General features: G+C 38.4%; 1 protein-coding gene across 12 annotated transcripts in view; it reads right to left on the reverse strand.

Moving 5' to 3' along the window:
* Positions 1-18,060, reverse strand: part of TBC1D4 (TBC1 domain family member 4) — a 221,185-nt gene that overhangs the window by 66,100 nt on the left and 137,025 nt on the right. For 10 of the 12 annotated variants that reach the window (XM_069601757.1, XM_069601756.1, XM_069601760.1 and 7 more), the window contains exons 5-7: positions 9,628-9,760; positions 3,157-3,248; positions 2,776-2,886 (exon numbers count right to left, since the gene is read on the reverse strand). In XM_069601757.1, coding sequence (XP_069457858.1) covers positions 2,776-2,886; positions 3,157-3,248; positions 9,628-9,760 — 336 coding nt within the window. The remainder of the gene's footprint in view (positions 1-2,775; positions 2,887-3,156; positions 3,249-9,627; positions 9,761-18,060) is intronic. The other 2 variants (XM_069601768.1, XM_069601769.1) reach the window with 1 other exon arrangement.

The raw sequence follows: 18,060 nt of genomic DNA on the forward strand, positions 1-18,060 counted from the left end.
ACTTAGCAGCAGCAGTAGCAGTAGCAGCAGTCTCTAAGCCATGTCCCACTCTTTGCTACCCCATGGATTGTAGCCTGCCAGGCTTCTCTGTCCATGGGATTCTCCAGACAAGAATACTGGAGTGGGTTGCTATTTCCTTCCCCAGGGGATCTTCCCAACCCAGGGATCAAACTTACATCTCCTATACTGCAGGCAAGTTCTTTACCACTGAACCACCTGGGAAGCCCACTCAATGAATACTAGTGGAAGGAAGAAAGGAAAAGAAAGAGCAAAGGAGAGCAAGAGGAAGTAATTTAAGTATACTGGCAGGAAAACATACATAAATTGTTAAAACCTCCTCTGTGACCTTGAGTTCTCTCCATCATATAGAAAATTTGTGTCACTACTCACATACTGCCTTTGGCCTTCTGGTCAACATGACTATTACCATCAATGACTGATTTAAGCAAACCCATTAACAGATTTTACCCTTTAAATTTCTTGACCTTCTTGTGTCACTGGACATCACTGATCTTACTTGAACTTTGCTCCTACCTTGGTCATACCATAATAAATCTTTCGACCTCATTATTCCCTTTCAGTCTATTACTGGCTCCATTTTAATTTACTCATTGCCTAAAATGTGGGTATCCCTCAGAACACCCGCCTTTGACTTCAAACCTGTGCCAAAGCTCACTGTCTTCTGTATTAATAATGTCAACTCAAATTCTACGAGCACCAAATCCATTTTCTAATTATATCTCAAACACACTTGCAAAATTGAATTTTTCTTTCTTATTTCCATCTTCTGCCCTACTCTTGTCTTCTTTGTGTATTTCTTAGCTACTGCACCCAGTTCTTCCAAATCTGAAACCCTGAAGTCTCTCCCAGCAAGACCCTTTCCCATCCTAAACGTATCTATCCAATCAGTCAGCAAGTCCTAAGGATTATGCTTCCCAAATAGCTCTTGACTCAGTGCCTCCCTTACATTTCTAGGGCTCCAGTTTAGCCTCTAAGACAAAATAAATTTTTCAAGATAGAATCATTCAATCTATTTATGTCCCAGTGCTATCTCTGTCTAGAACATACTTATATATCACCGTGCTAACCACACTGTACTTCCATCTTCACTTCATTTGATTACATGTTGGTTTTTCCTTCTTAACAGTTAGAGGTCAGAAAAGAGCTGTCATTATTCATCTCTATTGCCTAGTACATAGTATGTACTTGATAAATGAATCATTTCTCACATAGTCTATTACCAGAGTCTCCCAATTCAAAAATGTTATTTCAGTCCTGGCACTGGTAACCCCCTCACTCACCAACCAGCCCCACAAACCGACCATTACTATGACAGAAGAGTTATCTCTTTAAAGTACAAATCTGATTTTCTCTTGCTTTTACCTGAAATCCTTCAATGACAAAGTCAGGCATAGCACTTAAGGCTCTTTATCATCTCACCACTGCTTAGCCTCCAGCCTTATCCCCCATCAATCCCCAGTTCAGTTCAGTTCAGTCGCTCAGTCGTGTCCGACTCTTTGCGACCCCATGAATCACAGCACGCCAGGCCTCCCTGTCCATCACCAACTCCTGGAATTCACTCAAACTCACATCCATCGAGTCGGTAAAGCCATCCAGCCATCTCATCCTCTGTTGTCCCCTCCTCCTCCTGCCCCTCAAGCAAACCCTAAAAAGCCAGTATGTCCTTGGAGGGCCTGCAAGGAGTATGTTCACTCATGGTCACAAAGTTACCACTTAACTGCTCAGTGTTCCTTCTTAAAACACAAATCCTCAACTGTTCTGATTAGAAAATTTTATCTCCCCTAAAATTCCAGCCCCACCCTCCCCCTAAAATCTCTTCCTCTCCAATTCTTTCATGCTTTCCTCTACCCTCACTCCCTGCTCTGGTTCCAAAGCAAACACATAGCCACTTCATGTTCACTGCACATTCTTTTAAAAAGCTATCTTGTTGCCTGTACTACATGTATCTATTAATATTTATGGCTGCAAAGAGTCAGAAAGGACTGAGCAACTAATACTTTTCACTTTTAATATTTAGGTTTGCATTCCCTTTGGATTATTTGAGCTCCTCTCTGCAGGCTGCATCATCATTGATGTCTTTTTTGTCACATTATCATATAGCTTGGCTCGTAGAAGGTCCTCTAGAAGTACTTGTACAATAAATAATTAAGGAATCACTTATCACATGGCAAGTGATTTGTTCTGAACAAAATGAAATAAAAATATAACCTGAATTAGTGTTATTGAGGTAAATATGTCATAATTTCCTTAGATGTCATTGCCAGTGGTCTTGCTTTATCTACATGCAGCTGAGAACACATTCTAAACCATGTGCACAGAAATATCATCCCTTAGTTTGCAATCAGGAGCACCGTTTCCATGACATTACTTCTTCTTTGCATGTTTGCTTAATATTGCTCAAGGCTGTGTAAGTTTTTAATGAAATAAGATGTTCATATGGATTTGAAATAAAATAATGGATTAGTATTACTAAAATATACACATTCATTCTAAATCATGAGCATTTGCTATTACTGGTTTTCTATCAAAATTCACAATTTTTTTACATTTTAAAAGCATCAAAATTTTATCTCCATGTGCCAATGCTTGCTAAAATTTACTATAAAATTTCTGAGATGCTAGGAGGAAAAGAATGATTAGGGCTTAACCCTAAAGATGAGAACACAAAGCAAACAAACTCCTTTTACAACTTTTATGAAATTTTGACTGAATATATGAAAAACACAAAAATCAGTCAGGGAGCAAACATCTCACCAATGGGCCTTCCCCGATATGAACATGTGTCTTCTGCTTGGCTTCGCATAGCTGCCTCAGATGTAAAATCACAAGTTCATTCTCCTCCTGGTCATTGACTGCCTTCATTTTCTGTTGAAGACAGACCAACAACAGTACATTATGGGAAGACAACATCCACTGTTTTATTCTCATTTAATTTTATCTGTCTGGTAGACAAACATAAATAAAGCTAAGCACTTAGCTGCTCTTAGGAACAAAAGGGGCTTCTAGTAACTATCAGAGAATATAGTGGGATACCCATCTTTCATTTCAGATAGAGAAATGGAAAAAGAAACTCAAAAATCAGGATCCAGTTCTCATTCTTTATATCTTATTTGTGAGGACTATAAATCATGTTACCTGAACACGTTCAAAGATGTCAGCTTGCTCGTTATCTGTCAAGGATGAGAGGTGCCTCTGTATTACCAGCTTGGCTCTTGGTGGGTAGAGTCCTAAGGGAAATGATGGGGATTCATGTTAAACAGGTTCTAGCCAAAGAGATACATATGTTAATCACTCAGTTGTGTCTGATTCTTTGCGACCCCATGGACTGTAGCTTACCAGGCTTCTCTGTCCATAGGATTTTCCTGGCAAGAATACTGGAATGGGTTGCCATTTCCTTCTCCCAGGGATCTTCCCAACCCAGGGACTGACCCAGGGAATTAGAAAGAAGAAAAAATTCTAAGAACTTCTCAGCTCTGCATTTCTTTGTGCAATATACAACAAAATGCTGGGAAAATCTGTGATCATGTCCAGAAACACTAACCCTAGGGACTGAACCCTGAACTGGCAGGCAGATTCTTTACCACTCATAAATATGTGTGTGTATATATATATATGTGTGTGTGTGTGTGTGTGTGTGTGTGTGTGTGTATGTGTGTGTGTGTGTAGTCCCTTCACCAGCAGGCTCTGAAGTTAAACCTTCTCACGGAGTTGTGTTCCTGCCTACAACAAACCTTGGAACACTGCAATGAAATAATTAAATGGAAAATCTCCTCACCAAAAGCAATGACCCCTATGAGTGATCTTGAAGTCAGACTTATTAACAAAAACTGTCTCAGTTCAGTTCAGTTCAGTTGCTCAGTCATGTCCGACTCTTTGAGACCCCATGAACCCCAGCACGCCAGGCCTCCCTGTCCATCACCAACTCCCTAAGTTCACTCAAACTCAAGTCCATCGAGTCGGTGATGCCATCCAGCCATCTCATCCTCTGTTGTCCCCTTCTCCTCCTGCCCCCAATCCCTCCCAGCATCAGGGTCTTTTCCAATGAGTCAACTCTTCGCATGAGGTGGCCAAAGTATTGGAGTTTCAGTTTTAGCATCAGTCCTTCCAATGAACACCCAGGACTGATCTCCTTTAGGATGGACCGGTTGGATCTTCCTGCAGTCCAAGGGACTCACAAGAGTCTTCTCCAACACCACGGTTCTAAAGCATCAATTCTTCTGCACTCAGCTTTCTTCACAGTCCAACTCTCACATCCATACATGACCACAGGAAAAACCATAGCCTTGACTAGATGGACCTTTGTTGGCAGAGTAATTTCTCTGCTTTTTAATATGCTGTCTAGGTTGGTCATAACTTTCCTTCCAAGGAGTAAGCATCTTTTAATTTCATGGCTGCAATCACCATCTGCAGTGATTTTGGAGCCCAGAAAAATAAAGTCTGACACTGTTTCCACTGTTTCCCCATCTATTTGCCATGAAAAATAGCTGCCATGGTTAGCTGTTGACAGCTAACCAGACACCACTGAAGGTACTAACAAACTTAGCCATCCTAGAAACTCTTAGGATACTATTAGCCTTAGCCAAAATCTCTAAGCTTAAAACTGGACATTCAAAAAAGAAAAAATAACCACTAATATTAAAAAACAGAGCTGGAGCTTATTAGGTAGGAAGCTCTCCCCTTTATGCAGGTCTTGGTAATGAAACTTCAAGGACATCATTAGTACTTAGGGACATTTTTTAGTGTTACAATTTTCCCAATAAAATGTTTATATTCTTATATCATGTTATTCATATATCTGTTGCACTTCTACACATAACTTAGATTAAATCCTCGAGCAAACATCTTTTCCATAAAAACATTTTTGTTTTAATTTTTTTAAAGGGGGAAGTGAAATTCATATTAATAATGATTTGCCTGATCATCCATTTTTAAGAAACAGATCTACATAGTTAGGGGTCACTTATAATATTGCTATTGTACTGTGATTAGAAAGAGGATATCCAGCTATTCATATTTAATGACTCTTAAAGGTAGACTGCACTTTAAAATCCCTAGGAGAGATTTACCACAAAATATGTATTGTTTAAAAAAAAAAAAAAACTAGAATTCCTATCATGGTGTGCAGAACATGTATAGGGCCACCACTGGACCTGTTTTAAACCACTGTGTGGTATATAATGAGAACCGGAAAGAAGAAAAGCTTCTAGAAACTTCTCAGCTCTACATTTCTTTGTGCAATATACAACAGAATGCTGTGAAAATCTGTGATCACATTCAGTTCAGTTCAGTTCAGTCACTCAGTCGTGTCCGACTCTTTGCGAGCCCATGAACTGCAGCATGCAGGCCTCCCTGTCCATCACCAACAGAATGTATTATTAATATTTAAATTTTAAAATATTTCCATACAAATCTTGAAATTATTTGTTCTAGTTCTGTGAAAAATATCGCTGGTAGCTGATAGGGATTGCATTGAATTTGTAGATTGCTTTGGGTAGTATACTCATTTTCACTATATTGATTCTTCCGATCCATGAACATGGCATATTTCTCCATCTATTAGTGTCCTCTTTTATTTCTTTCATCAGTGTTTTATAGTTTTCTATATATATAGGTCTTTAGTTTCTTTAGGAAGATATATTCCTAAGTATTTTATTCTTTTCGTTGCAACGGTGAATGGAATTGTTTCCTTAATTTCTTTTTCTACTTTCTCATTATTAGTGTATAGGAATGCAAGGGATTTCTGCGTGTTGATTTTATATCCTGCACTTTACTATATTCATTGATTAGCTCTAGTAATTTTCTGGTGGAGTCTTTAGGGTTTTCTATGTAGAGGATCATGTCATCTGCAAACAGTGAGAGTTTTACTTCTTCTTTTCCAATTTGGATTCCTTTTATTTCTTTTTCTGCTCTGATTGCTGTGGCCAAAACTCCCAGAACTATGTTGAATAGTAGCAGTGACAGTGGGCACCCATGTCTTGTTCCTGACTTTAGGGGAAATGCTTTCAATTTTTCACCATTAAGGATAATGTTGGCTGTGGGTTTGTCATATATAGCTTTTATTATGTTGAGGTATGTTCCTTCTATTCCTGCTTTCTGGAGAGTTTTTATCATAAATGGATATTGAATTTTGTCAAAGGCCTTCTCTGCATCTATTGAGATAATCATATGGCTTTTATTTTTCAATTTGTTAATGTGGTGAATTACATTGATTGATTTGTGGATATTAAGTAAATCTGATTGGTGAAAAATGGTGTCTCAGTATTATTTTAATATAATTATCTCTTATTTTATATCAAGCTCTACATCTTTTTTATATTTTTAAAAGCCCCTTGCTCATTTGGGTTTTTTTTTTTTATATTTTGTTGTTTATTTCTGAGAGCTCTTTACTTTTTTGATAAATTAAAAGCTTAGTCTGTGACATGAGTTGCAAATATTTTGCCCAGTTTGGTTTTTAAGTTTTTTTCTATTTTGGTCTTTTGATATTGCTAAGGGTTTTTGCTTTGTTGTGTAGAAATTTTAAAAACTTTATTGTTCTATTGTTCAGAAACACTAAAATTCATTTTGATGGTGTGATGTCACACACTACCACAGCTTATTATTTGCTGGCAAAGTCTCCTCAGGCAGTATATTAAGAAACTGATTCACATGAGTGGGGTTTTTTTGTTTGTTTGTTTTATGTTGGTTATTATTCCAGCATGTTATTAGCATGTGTAGGAGGATAAAAGATTAAAAAGGAGAAAAGTAAACAGGGTATTTACTTGAAGTATGTAACTAAATCTATAGCCCAGGAAGTTTCCTCAGTCTTTTATTTCAATGGAAGAATTGCAAACAGCTATATATTATTTATTTTCAAACTATGCATGCCCCCTACACTGCCTTGAATTTGATTTGGCTTCCAATTTGGAATCACTGATTAGTGAATTAACCAGTCCTGAGAGGTAAGTATATTATTTAGCCCTCACACAAGTTATTGTAGGAAAACAAGATTGAGGATAACTGTTCCATCTCCACAATGCTCAGCATCACTTTGGTTTCACGTGCTGAGGATGGGTCCTAGAGATGGTGCCCTCAGACACTGCTTCCTGGATTCACTCTGGTCCACCAACATGACTATGCTACTCTTCCTGGTCTATGTCCTTAACATAGGCATAGATGATGTTGGCATACGTATCTACTCCTTTTCTTTCTTTTTTAGCACAAAAAGAACTCCATATTAATGCAGCCAAATGTATTGACAGGACTCTATAATTCTGAGTAAGCTACATGAAATACTAATATCTAGATACTCCTAAATACTTATATATACTCCTATCTTTTTCATTTTCTACTCATATTAATTTGTGTTGAATCTGAATACAGTCCTTTTTCCCGCTTTATACTTTGTACATAACACAAGTTCAGAATCCACAGTTATCCTGCCCCGATGAAAAAAGCCTTTGGGGAAACACACTGATGCCATGGCTTCAGGACAGTGTGATCCTGAAAATCCTTGCTTTCTGATATTCTTCCAGAAAGAAGCATCAAGTTGCTGTGGAATCAGATCGAACAAGTTCAAATCCTGATTCTGCCCCTCCTAAGCAGTGAGGATGTGATAGTTATTACCCACTATGCATTTCAGTGCCTGTTCCTTATGAGTAAAATGAGGATTAAAAACAGCACCTATCTTGTGGGATTTCTATATGGATGAAGTGGTCGAAGATATGGAAACCACAATAGTGCTGAGACACAGTAAGTCTTATGAGAGTATCTGTCTTACTGTTATTCCTTTCATTTTTACTATCAGAGCACTGCCCTATCTTATGTTCTCTTAGTCTAATGTCAAAGACAAGGGTAAAAAATTGTATCAGAAGGTGTTAGCCAAGGCCTTAGGAAAAGAATCTGTGTGAATCTTTCTCAGTCAATATGAACCCTTCCTTTGCTCCTTTCAGATACACACATACCTTGAAGTTTGGGGACCTTAAATTTCAGTCTATTCAAGATCTTGGGATGGCCCTACTAATTCTGGATGTATAGTTTGCATTCTCTTTCTTTACAAAGGTCTCTAAAACTAAAATTTTTAAAGGAGCTTTTTTAAAAATATGATTTACATAATTTCCTACTGGTGTTTTTATCTTTTTCTTACAGATAATAACAGTCCTCACAAATACCGAACAGCAATCTGCTATCTCCTCATTTGTTGCTCATCATTTAACTTCCAAGTAAGCACTTGTTGTTTTGTAAAAATGTTAAGATTTTATGAAATCAAATCTGTCAATGTCTTCTTTTGGTAGTTTCTGCATTTCTGTGTCTTAATAAAGGCTTTCTTGTTTAGGGACTAAATAATATTTTTATTTTAATGATTTTAGTATTTTGCTTGTTTACATTGAAGACTTTGATTCCTCTAGAATGTATTCTCAGTAGATACATAGAAGGAATCTTTGTCTCTTTGGATGGCAAACTGATCCAACACCATCTCTTGAATCACTCAGACTTTTCTCCCCAGACTTATATTCCCTTTACCATACACCAAAAACTGTTCCATTTTTGTAAAGGTTATACATATGTTTGAAAACAAGGCATGTTCTATAAAATATTATAAATTTTTTAATTTGACTATTACATTTAAATAGTCCTTATTCACACAGGTGAGTGGAAATTCAAAAAATTTTGCCATGTGCCTATGATTTTCCTGCCTACTTAACAGATATCACAATTTACACTTATTATGGCTCATACATTCTCTGCTTTATTCTATAGCTCAACCTCTCTCCATCAACACTAACATCTATCATACTGAATTACATTTACTTGCTCCCAAGCCTGCCTTCCCTTCAGACTATAAACTTCCTGAAGGCACAGTCTGCATCTCAATCATCTCTGCATCCCCAGTGCTGAGCACACTACCCAGAACACGATTTTGGGTAGGCCAAAAAGTTTGTTTGGGTTCTTCCATAAGCAGATTTAGAAAAACTTGAATCTGCCAAAAACTTTTTGGCCAACCCAACAGATACTTAACAAGTGTCTATTAAATTGTGTGTCCTCTCAGGTGCAGTAGCTTTCAACCTTTTTTATTAGGGGATAAGGAGAAGAAAGGAAAACTGAGTTAGAATCACCTCTTCCTCATGCCCCTCTCACTCTTCAAAACCCATTTTTTTTTTAACTTGCTTTATGACATCATGTCTATTATCTGGGTGATTTTCAAATGTCCCTCAAAAGTTAGGAAACTTTCATTCCTGTTCTAAACCTTTACGGAAAAAAAACACATCATTAAGTGAGAAGAGAAAAAAATCTATAATCAACATTCTGGGAGGGTTTGCCTCTCTTCATTCATTCAACAAATATTTGGTCAGTTCCCACTGTGCACACAGTAGAGTCTTAAGAACTGTGGGAAATGCAAGCTCCTCCCTGGAGTCTGCCTCTGGAAAAAAAGTTAAAAAATTAAAAAAAAGGAAAAAGAGCCAAGCACCTAGGAGAGACTGACCTCACAAATTTGACTGGATGTGAGAAATGATTCTTAGGGCTCTTGGTTCACCTCGAAACAATGAAGCATTCAACAACAGTAGCAACTTTCTCACTTCCTCAACGCCAAAGCAAACTCCTGTCTGCCAAGGCCAACTTATACTATACCTTCGATCCTTTCACAGAGCTTATGCAAAGAGTGCATGGGGCAGGCCTCACACAGCTTAATCTGGGTCTTGGCACTCTGCAGGGCAGCGGCCGTGCTGAAAGCCTGTTTCAGAGTCAGCATTACCTCATCAACCTACAAGAAAAACAGAGGCCAGGTCTGCAAACGTTTGCCTTCAGGGTAACATATTAAAAGCCCAATAGCAATGTGAGGCTTTGTTGATGCCTACTAAATCTTAATAATGTAATTTGATGATAGAGAGAAAACATTGTCTTGAAGTTAGACCTTCAATTAATTATACATAAAATTGGAAACTGGATGAAATAAGACTATTTTAATATGTGTAGTACCACAATACTGACCTGTTACTTGAATGCTGTTTTTGAATCCCACAGAGTACTATGCTATCAGTTAAATGATAGTAAATCAGAACTTTGTTTTCTTTTTTAAAATTTTATAGAATTATAGTTGATTTAGTTTTGTTTCAGGTAGACAGCAAAGTGATTCAGTTATACATATATATATTCATTCTTCATCAGATTATTTTCTCATATAGGTTATCACAGAATATTGAGTAGAGTTCCCTGTACTATACAGTAGGTCATTGTTGGTTATCTAAGTTCTTTGTTTAATTAAAGAAGCTTATCAGATAAAGATATCTTTGGAAGTTTTGCCTGCAATGCATAGGGAGCAACAAAATAAATCTAACATTCACTTGTGTTAATAGGTATCTTATTGACTTTATCCTTTTGGATCATTCTTAGTGCAACAACTGAACATGTGTTTAACCAAAGTTCTGGGAGAAACCAGCTCAATAAATAACATGGTAAGTGGGAGGGAGGTTCAAGAGGGAGAAAAGATATTTATCAGTTCAGCTCAGTTCAGTCGCTCAGTCGTGTCCGACTCTTTGAGACCCCATGAATTGCAGCACGCCAGGCCTCCCTGTCCATCACCAACTCCTGGAGGTCACTCAGACTCAGATCCATCGAGTTGGTGACACCATCCAGCCATCTCACCCTCTGTCGTCCCCTTCTCCTCCTGCCCCCAATCCCTCCCAGCAGCAGAGTCTTTTCCAATGAGTCAAGTCTTCGCATGAGGTGGCCAAAGTACTGGAGTTTCAGCTTTAGCATCATTCCTTCCAAAGAAATCCCAGGGCTGATCTCCTTTAGAATGAACTAGTTGGATCTCCTTGAAGTCCAAGGGACTCTCAAGAGTCTTCTCCAACACCACAGTTCAAAAGCATCAATTCTTCGGTGTTCAGCCTTCTTCACAGTCCAACTCTCACATCCATACATGACCGCTGGAAAAACCATAGCCTTGACTAGACGGACCTTTGTTGGCAAAGTAATGTCTCTGCTTTTCAATATGCTATCTAGGTTGGTCATAACTTTTCTTCCAAGGAGTAAGCAGCTAATTCATGTTGATGTATGGCAGAAACCAACACAATATTGTAAAGCAATCTTCCTCCAATTAAAAATAAATATACCTTTTAAAAATTAAAAAACAATAATAATCTTGGGGAAATTCTATGAAGGCTGCTGAAGTTTTTTTTCCTAGAGTTCTACTGAGATATAATCGACATACAGCACTGTATAAGTCTGAGATGTACAATATGATTTGACTTACATGCATCATGAAATAGTTATCACAATAAGTTTAGTGAACATCGTCATCTCACATAAATGCAAGATTAAATAAACAGATTTTTTTTTTGTCCTTGTGATGAGAACTCCTGTCTTTTATCTATGGCTTCTATTTATTAATATTAACATTTTGCTTCTGATTTGTGACACTAAGAACTTCTGACATCGTCCTGTCTAATAGCTGGGTCTCTCCACTAGGTCAAGAGCTTGAAAACTGCCAGCCTGTTTCTTCCTTGCTCTTCCAGTGACTTAGTCAAGAAGTTGGACTCTAGCATTCTGATTTCCTGGTTGTTTCTTGGAGGTCAACCAACAGCTCATCCTCCAGGCATTGTTAAGCCAACTTCAGGCCACGTTTCCTCCTCTGTGGCACAATCATCAGAGTAAAGTGTAGTTTTCTCACCCACTGTAGAACTGAGGTCAAAGTCTAAAACCTGCATGGGGAGCTGTAAAGTACCAGGGCCTCATCCAAACTACCTCTGATATTCAAAACCATTCACATGCTTTATAAACTATGCTTTGTTTTGTTCTGTTTTTATTGAGGTAACATTTGTTTACAACATTATTTAAGTTTCACAGTACGGCATTTAGTTCAACTTCTGTATACACAGTGTGCTTAGCACCAAAGTCTCACTTCCATCTGTCACCATACAGTTGACCCCTTTACCATTCTGCTCTCTCCCACCCCTGGTCCCTCTGGTAACCACCAATCTGCTCTTTGAGTGTATGTGTTTGTTTTTGTTTTATTTTTTATACTCTGCATATGAGGGAAATCATACTTATTTCTCATAGCATAATACCTTCAAGGTCTAGGTCCAGTCATGTGTCATTAATGGCAAGATTTCATGTTTTTATATGGCTGAATAATAATCCATTATACATATATTATATATATATATATTCCCTGGTGGCTCAGATGGTAAAGAATCTACCTGCAATGGAGGCAACCTGGGTTCAATCTCTGCATTGGGAAGATTCCCTGGAGAAGGAAATGGCAGTATTCTTGCCTGGGAAATCTCATGGAGAGAGGAGCCTAGCAGGCTACAGACCATGAGGTCACAAAGAGTCAGACATGACTGAGCAACTAAGCACAGCACATACATGTGTGTGTATATATATATATACACACATATATATACAGATAGCACATCTTCTTTATCCATTCATCCATTGATGGGCACTTCCACTGATACCATATCTTGGCTCTTGTAAATAATACCACAATGAACAGAGCAGTGCATATCTTTTCAAATTTGTGTTTTCAGTTTTTTCAGATAAATACCCAGAAATTGCTAGGCCGCATGATAATTCTATTCTTAATTTTTTGAGGAATCTCCATATTGTTTTCCATAGTGGCAACACCAGTTTATATTTCTACCAAAACAAAAGACCAACAGCCACATGAAAAGATGCTTAACATCACTAATTTTTAGGGAAATGCAAATCAAAACCACAATTGAGATATTACCTCACACACATATCAGAATAGCTATTATCCAAAAGATAAGAAATATTTAATAACAAGTATTGGAGAGGATGTTGAGGAAAAAGAACCCTCGTACACATAAGCCCTTTTTAAAAGGCCTTTTTCTCCCTTCCCTTATGGCCTGGTGTAAGAAAAAGTTATTACTTAAAGGAGTTACTTCACTGTTGCATCTGAGTGTATGAAGAACCTGGAATAAAAAGAAACTTTATCCACAAGTCCATTCTCTGTATCTCTATCAGTACCATTTTCCTAGACTTCATATATATGCATTAATACAAAATGCCTGTTTTTCTCTTATTTCACTCTGTATAACAGGCTCTAGGTTTGTCCACCTCAGTTCAACTAACTCAGATTTTCTTCCTTTTTATGACTGAGTAATAATCCACTATATATATGTCGCACAACTTCTCTATCCATTCACCTGGACATAGTGGGGGAAGGAGAGGGTAGGACAAACTGAGAGAGTAGCACTGAAATCTAATGCCTGCATGCATGCTAAGCTGCTTCAGTCATGTCTGACTCTGTGTGACCCTACGGACTGTATGTAGCCTGCCAGGATCCTCTGTCCATGGGATTCTCTAGGCAAGAATACTGGAGTGGGTTGCCTTGCTCTCCTCCAGGGGAATTTGCCTGACCCAGGGATCAAACCCAAGCCTCTTACCTCCTGCATTGGCAGGTGGGTTCTTTATCACTAGTGCCACCTGATATAATACCATGGATAAAATAGAAAGCTAGTGGGAAATTGCTACATAACACAGGGAGCTCAGCCTGGTGCTCTGTGACAACCTAGAGGGGTGGGATGGGGGTGAGATTCAAGAGGGAGGGGATATATGTATATATATAGTTGATTTACATTATTGTGCGACAGAAATCAATAAAACATCGTAAAGCCATTATTCTCCAATAAAAAATTTTAAAAGACACTTTATTCTTCTGATATTGCTTAAAGGACCAAGTAGCCAGTGATTAGTCAGCTATGTTTTACTATAACTTTTTAAGAAGCTCATCAATAACTTTACATCATCTATGTACAAAAAATGAAGTATTCATAATCTGCTCTTTTATACTATAATTTAAAAAAATTAAGATTTCTAATGCTTAAAAATAAAAGCACTACATGCTTTAGTGACTTTGCATTTTCATTTCATTTGCCTTGTTATGTATTGTATTCAAAAGCAATTTCAATGACTTACATGGATATTTACCATTGTTTTCTTGTTTCTCATTTATTTAAGGCAGTGAAGGAATTAGTCATCTGTTTAACTTTCAGGTACATTTATTATTTGTTATTTAGTAATAATGTAAAAGGTCTCCAATGGAAATACTGAATTTTCATGATTTTTTAATCCATTTCTAGGTGAAACGAGATCATTTCAATGGTGACTGAAATGTGGCTACTGATTTCTCCCAGGCATTAATATTACTAAAATTTTACTTGTAAAATTTTCAGTGTTTTACTTTGTTTTAATCTACCATTTTATAGATGGTTTATAAATTCTATGATGGTATCAGAGCAACTAAAAGTTAAATTAGTACTATGAAGTTAAATTCAGTTCAGTCGCTCAGTCGTGTCGAACTCTTTGAGAGCCCACGGACTGCAGCAGGTCAGGTTTCCCTGTCCATCACCAACTCCCTGAGTTTGCTCAAACTCCGGGAAATTAAATTAGCACTGTGAATAACTTAATTGTTTTAGTTTAGATTCAGCAACAACAAAAAATCCTAGGAAATGTTAAAAGTTTAACACTAAAGGAATGAGTAAAGAGAAATCAACCATATGGAACAAAAAGAAAATATTCTTAGTGTGACCATCAGAAATATTAACTTTCCAGAGAAAATTATGAGATGGAACAAAGAAAGCTAATTTATGATATTAAGGGGAAATTCCATAATGAAGATAATGCTCATAAACATTTCCCTACCAAGCTTAAGTTCTATATGGCATTTAAGAATGAGAATCACAGAATATATAAGGACTTCAAAAGATTATCTAGCCTAATTCTCTGGGAAAATCTACACTCTTAACCCCACACAAAGCCTGGGTCTTGGTAATGTTGATTTTTTTTTTGGGGGGGGTGTTGCTTTGTTTTACTAGTTTTACTTTCCCTGGATACTATTGTGTGGATCTGTGGATCTGAGGAGTTCTACTTTTTCTGTCTATGAACAGTAGTCACTTCCATTTTTTTCATACCTTTTAAACCACTTTTGGAGAAAGCAGAAATTATATTTTCCAGAAATCTCAAATGTGGTTAAACAAGATTAAGCCACCTGCTTTGCGTTATTTTACAAAAGAAGGAAGGGAAGGAAGGAGGAAGCAAGGGAAGGAGGGAGGGAGGAGCACTGAGCATCTAAACTTCCCGAGTAACCCTCCAGGGCCCATCTGACCTCTACACAGTAAGTCCCCTATACAGGAACCCTTCAAGTTGGGAACTTTCAAAGACATGAACGTGCGTTCATGTGTCAAATCACGTTGAGTTAGCACACATGCCTGGCGTACATTGTCACATGCGTCCATCCTCTACAAGTGGTTGTGCTTTTGTGTACTTTACTGCACAGTACTGTTGTGAGCAACAGGAGGAGCTTACTAATGAAGACCTGATAGAACTGGAGGCCCAGAAAAAAGGCAAAGACGAAAGGAAGAAGAAGTCACTGAAGAACCAAAGAGATTCATGACACAGGAAATGGCAAGGATAGTTTCTTTATCTGAGCAGGCACTGTTAGTTTTTGAGACCCAGCACTCAAACATAGACCGGTACACAAAGATTGCAGCAGCCGATCAGGATGCAATCTAGTGTTACTGTGTTATCTGTGGTGAGAAAAAAAAGAGCAAATACCTGGACATCACTGGATTGTTTTTTCAAGAGGGTAGATGGAATTGAATCCAGCAAGGAAGCAGAACCTGTGCCATCAGCATGAGGCATGAGTGAAATTTGAGATTGCCCTCCATCTCCTATTGTTGAAGACCCTTCAGCTCTACCATCTCCCACCTCCTCTCCCTCCTCCAGTCAGTAACTCTTCTTGCTTGTCCACTAGATGCCAGCCCCCATGTCCCAGTTGTTATACTGTACTACTATACTTTTCAAGGTACTGCACTGTAAGATAAAAAGTGTTTTCTTTATTGTTTTTGTCTGTTTTTTATGTATTATTTGTGTGAAAAGTATTAGAAACCTATCACAGTACAGTACTATATAGCCAATTGTGCTAGCTGGGTACATAGGTTAACTTTGCTGGACTTAGGAACAAATTGGACTTACAAACACGCTCTCAAAATGAAACTCATACGTGCGGGACTTACTGTACTGTTAATCAATTCATAACAATCTCTACAAAGAAACAAGAGAAAAAGCTAGTTGCATATTCTGTGCTCAGAGTAGATAAGTCAGCATGTACAGTTTTGCAATATTTTGTCTTTCACAACTACCAAGCCACATCAATCATAACACTGCTTAGACCTATATAATATTTGACTGTTCTATTCTATATGTCAGCTGCTGGAACCATCCTCCTTTATACAGGAAATTTATATTTAATTTTTCCTGTAGCTTGCAATTCTGATGCCTCACCATTCAGTTAAGATGGTTACTGATAAAAAAGAGTGAACAGGATTTCAAAGATTCCAGCATAGGCCCCTTCTTAAGAATAATGATGCCAAAAAAAAAAAAAAAAAAGAATAATGATGCCAGCACTAATATTCTGATGCAACTTCAATGTAACATGAAGACATTCTCAGCCAGTCTTGGCTGTTGCCTGAGCCACAGAACTTCTCAAGACGGAAAAATGCAGCATGTTCCTAGACTTTCAGCTTTGACTACCTGTTCTGAAAACTCATCCAATGTACATGAGGGGAAAATAAAAACACTAAAAAATACAAACAAAACAAAACTTGTAAAAGAGGTTAGAAATCAGAAGGTTTTACAGTTTTCCTTTTGGTGGAGGTTATCCAGGAATCAGAAATTTGTTGTTGTTCTTTTTGTTAGTCACTCAGTTGTGTCCAACTCTTTGCGACCCCATAGACTGTAGCCTAGGAGGCTCCTCTGTCCATAGAATTCTCTAGGCAAGAATACTGGAGTGTGTTACCATGCCCTCCTCCAGGGGATCTTCCCAACCCAGGGATCAAACCTGGGTCTCCTGCATTGCAGGCAGATTCTTTATCTGAGCCACCAGGGAAGCCCTCATCAGAGATCAACCAGCACCTATAAAAAGATTACCTGAAGTTAAGAGTAACACACTCTATCACTGAAAATACACTTACCAACCCCTGCTCTTCTAGAAACTACTGGGGGATACAACAGTAAGGACAGCCTAACCTTGTAGGATTCACCATCCAGTGGGGTGGAAAGATATGTGAACAAACACACAAGATAATGGATTTGCAGGAACTGTTAGAGATCTATGAACAAAGCACAGCAAGAGCACTGACAACAAAGCAAGGAAAGGGGTCAATTCCTGGAAAACGGTGTCAGAAAAGGGGTTACTAGGAGTTTATCTTTAAACAGAGTCCTAAAAAGTACACAGTAGAAAAGAAGGGGAAAGGAATTCAAGTCAGAGCCGAGCAAAGGAGGCCTGCTTCCCATCCAGTGAAGCAGGCGAGAAAAGAATGTGAAAATGGATACGGAAAGAACATACACAGTCTCCTTGTATAGTAGCGGGGTGGACCCTCAAGGCTGACACAGTCGCATTCCCCACCCGATGGTATGAAAGCACTGAGCCCTGGCTCTGCCCTCCTCTCACAGGCAGACCCCTCACTCCACGCAGCCAACAGTTGGCTCAGAATTTCAGCAGCATTTCTGTGAGCTGCACCACCCACGTATCTCCCTGATCTTATGTGTCCTGTGCATGAACCATTTGTGGCTTCAGTAGCAAGCCAGATAAACGCAACCTCACATCAGTCGTCACAGCAGCCTCTGGAGTCTGGCCTAGAGACAGCTGAGCGCAGAGGACAGCACGTGGGAGGACACAGCAGTGAGAGGGAGAGCTTTCAGGGGGACTGGAGAAGCGTGAGGTAGGCCCTTCTGCCATGCTAGACCATGTAGATTTTTTCTCTTAATAAGGAGGCATAAACTGGTCCTTAGTGAGAAAATTTTCTGAGAAAAAAAACTACAACGTAAGGTAGGATATAGACAGATGACAGATTAAACCAGTGGCAGGAAGACTAGTTAGGACACGAAGGCAATTGTCTTTCTAAAGAAGGCCCAGACTTAGATACCAGACAGAGAGAAAAAGGAAAGCAAGATGGACATAAGGGACATTCTACCTTTGAGTTTATAGCAAGGGTCCCCAGCTGTGGGACCACAGACAGATACCGGTCCATG

Source organism: Ovis canadensis, chromosome 10 (genome assembly GCF_042477335.2).
Source record: "Ovis canadensis isolate MfBH-ARS-UI-01 breed Bighorn chromosome 10, ARS-UI_OviCan_v2, whole genome shotgun sequence".
In the NCBI taxonomy this organism is placed as follows: Eukaryota; Metazoa; Chordata; class Mammalia; order Artiodactyla; family Bovidae; genus Ovis; species Ovis canadensis.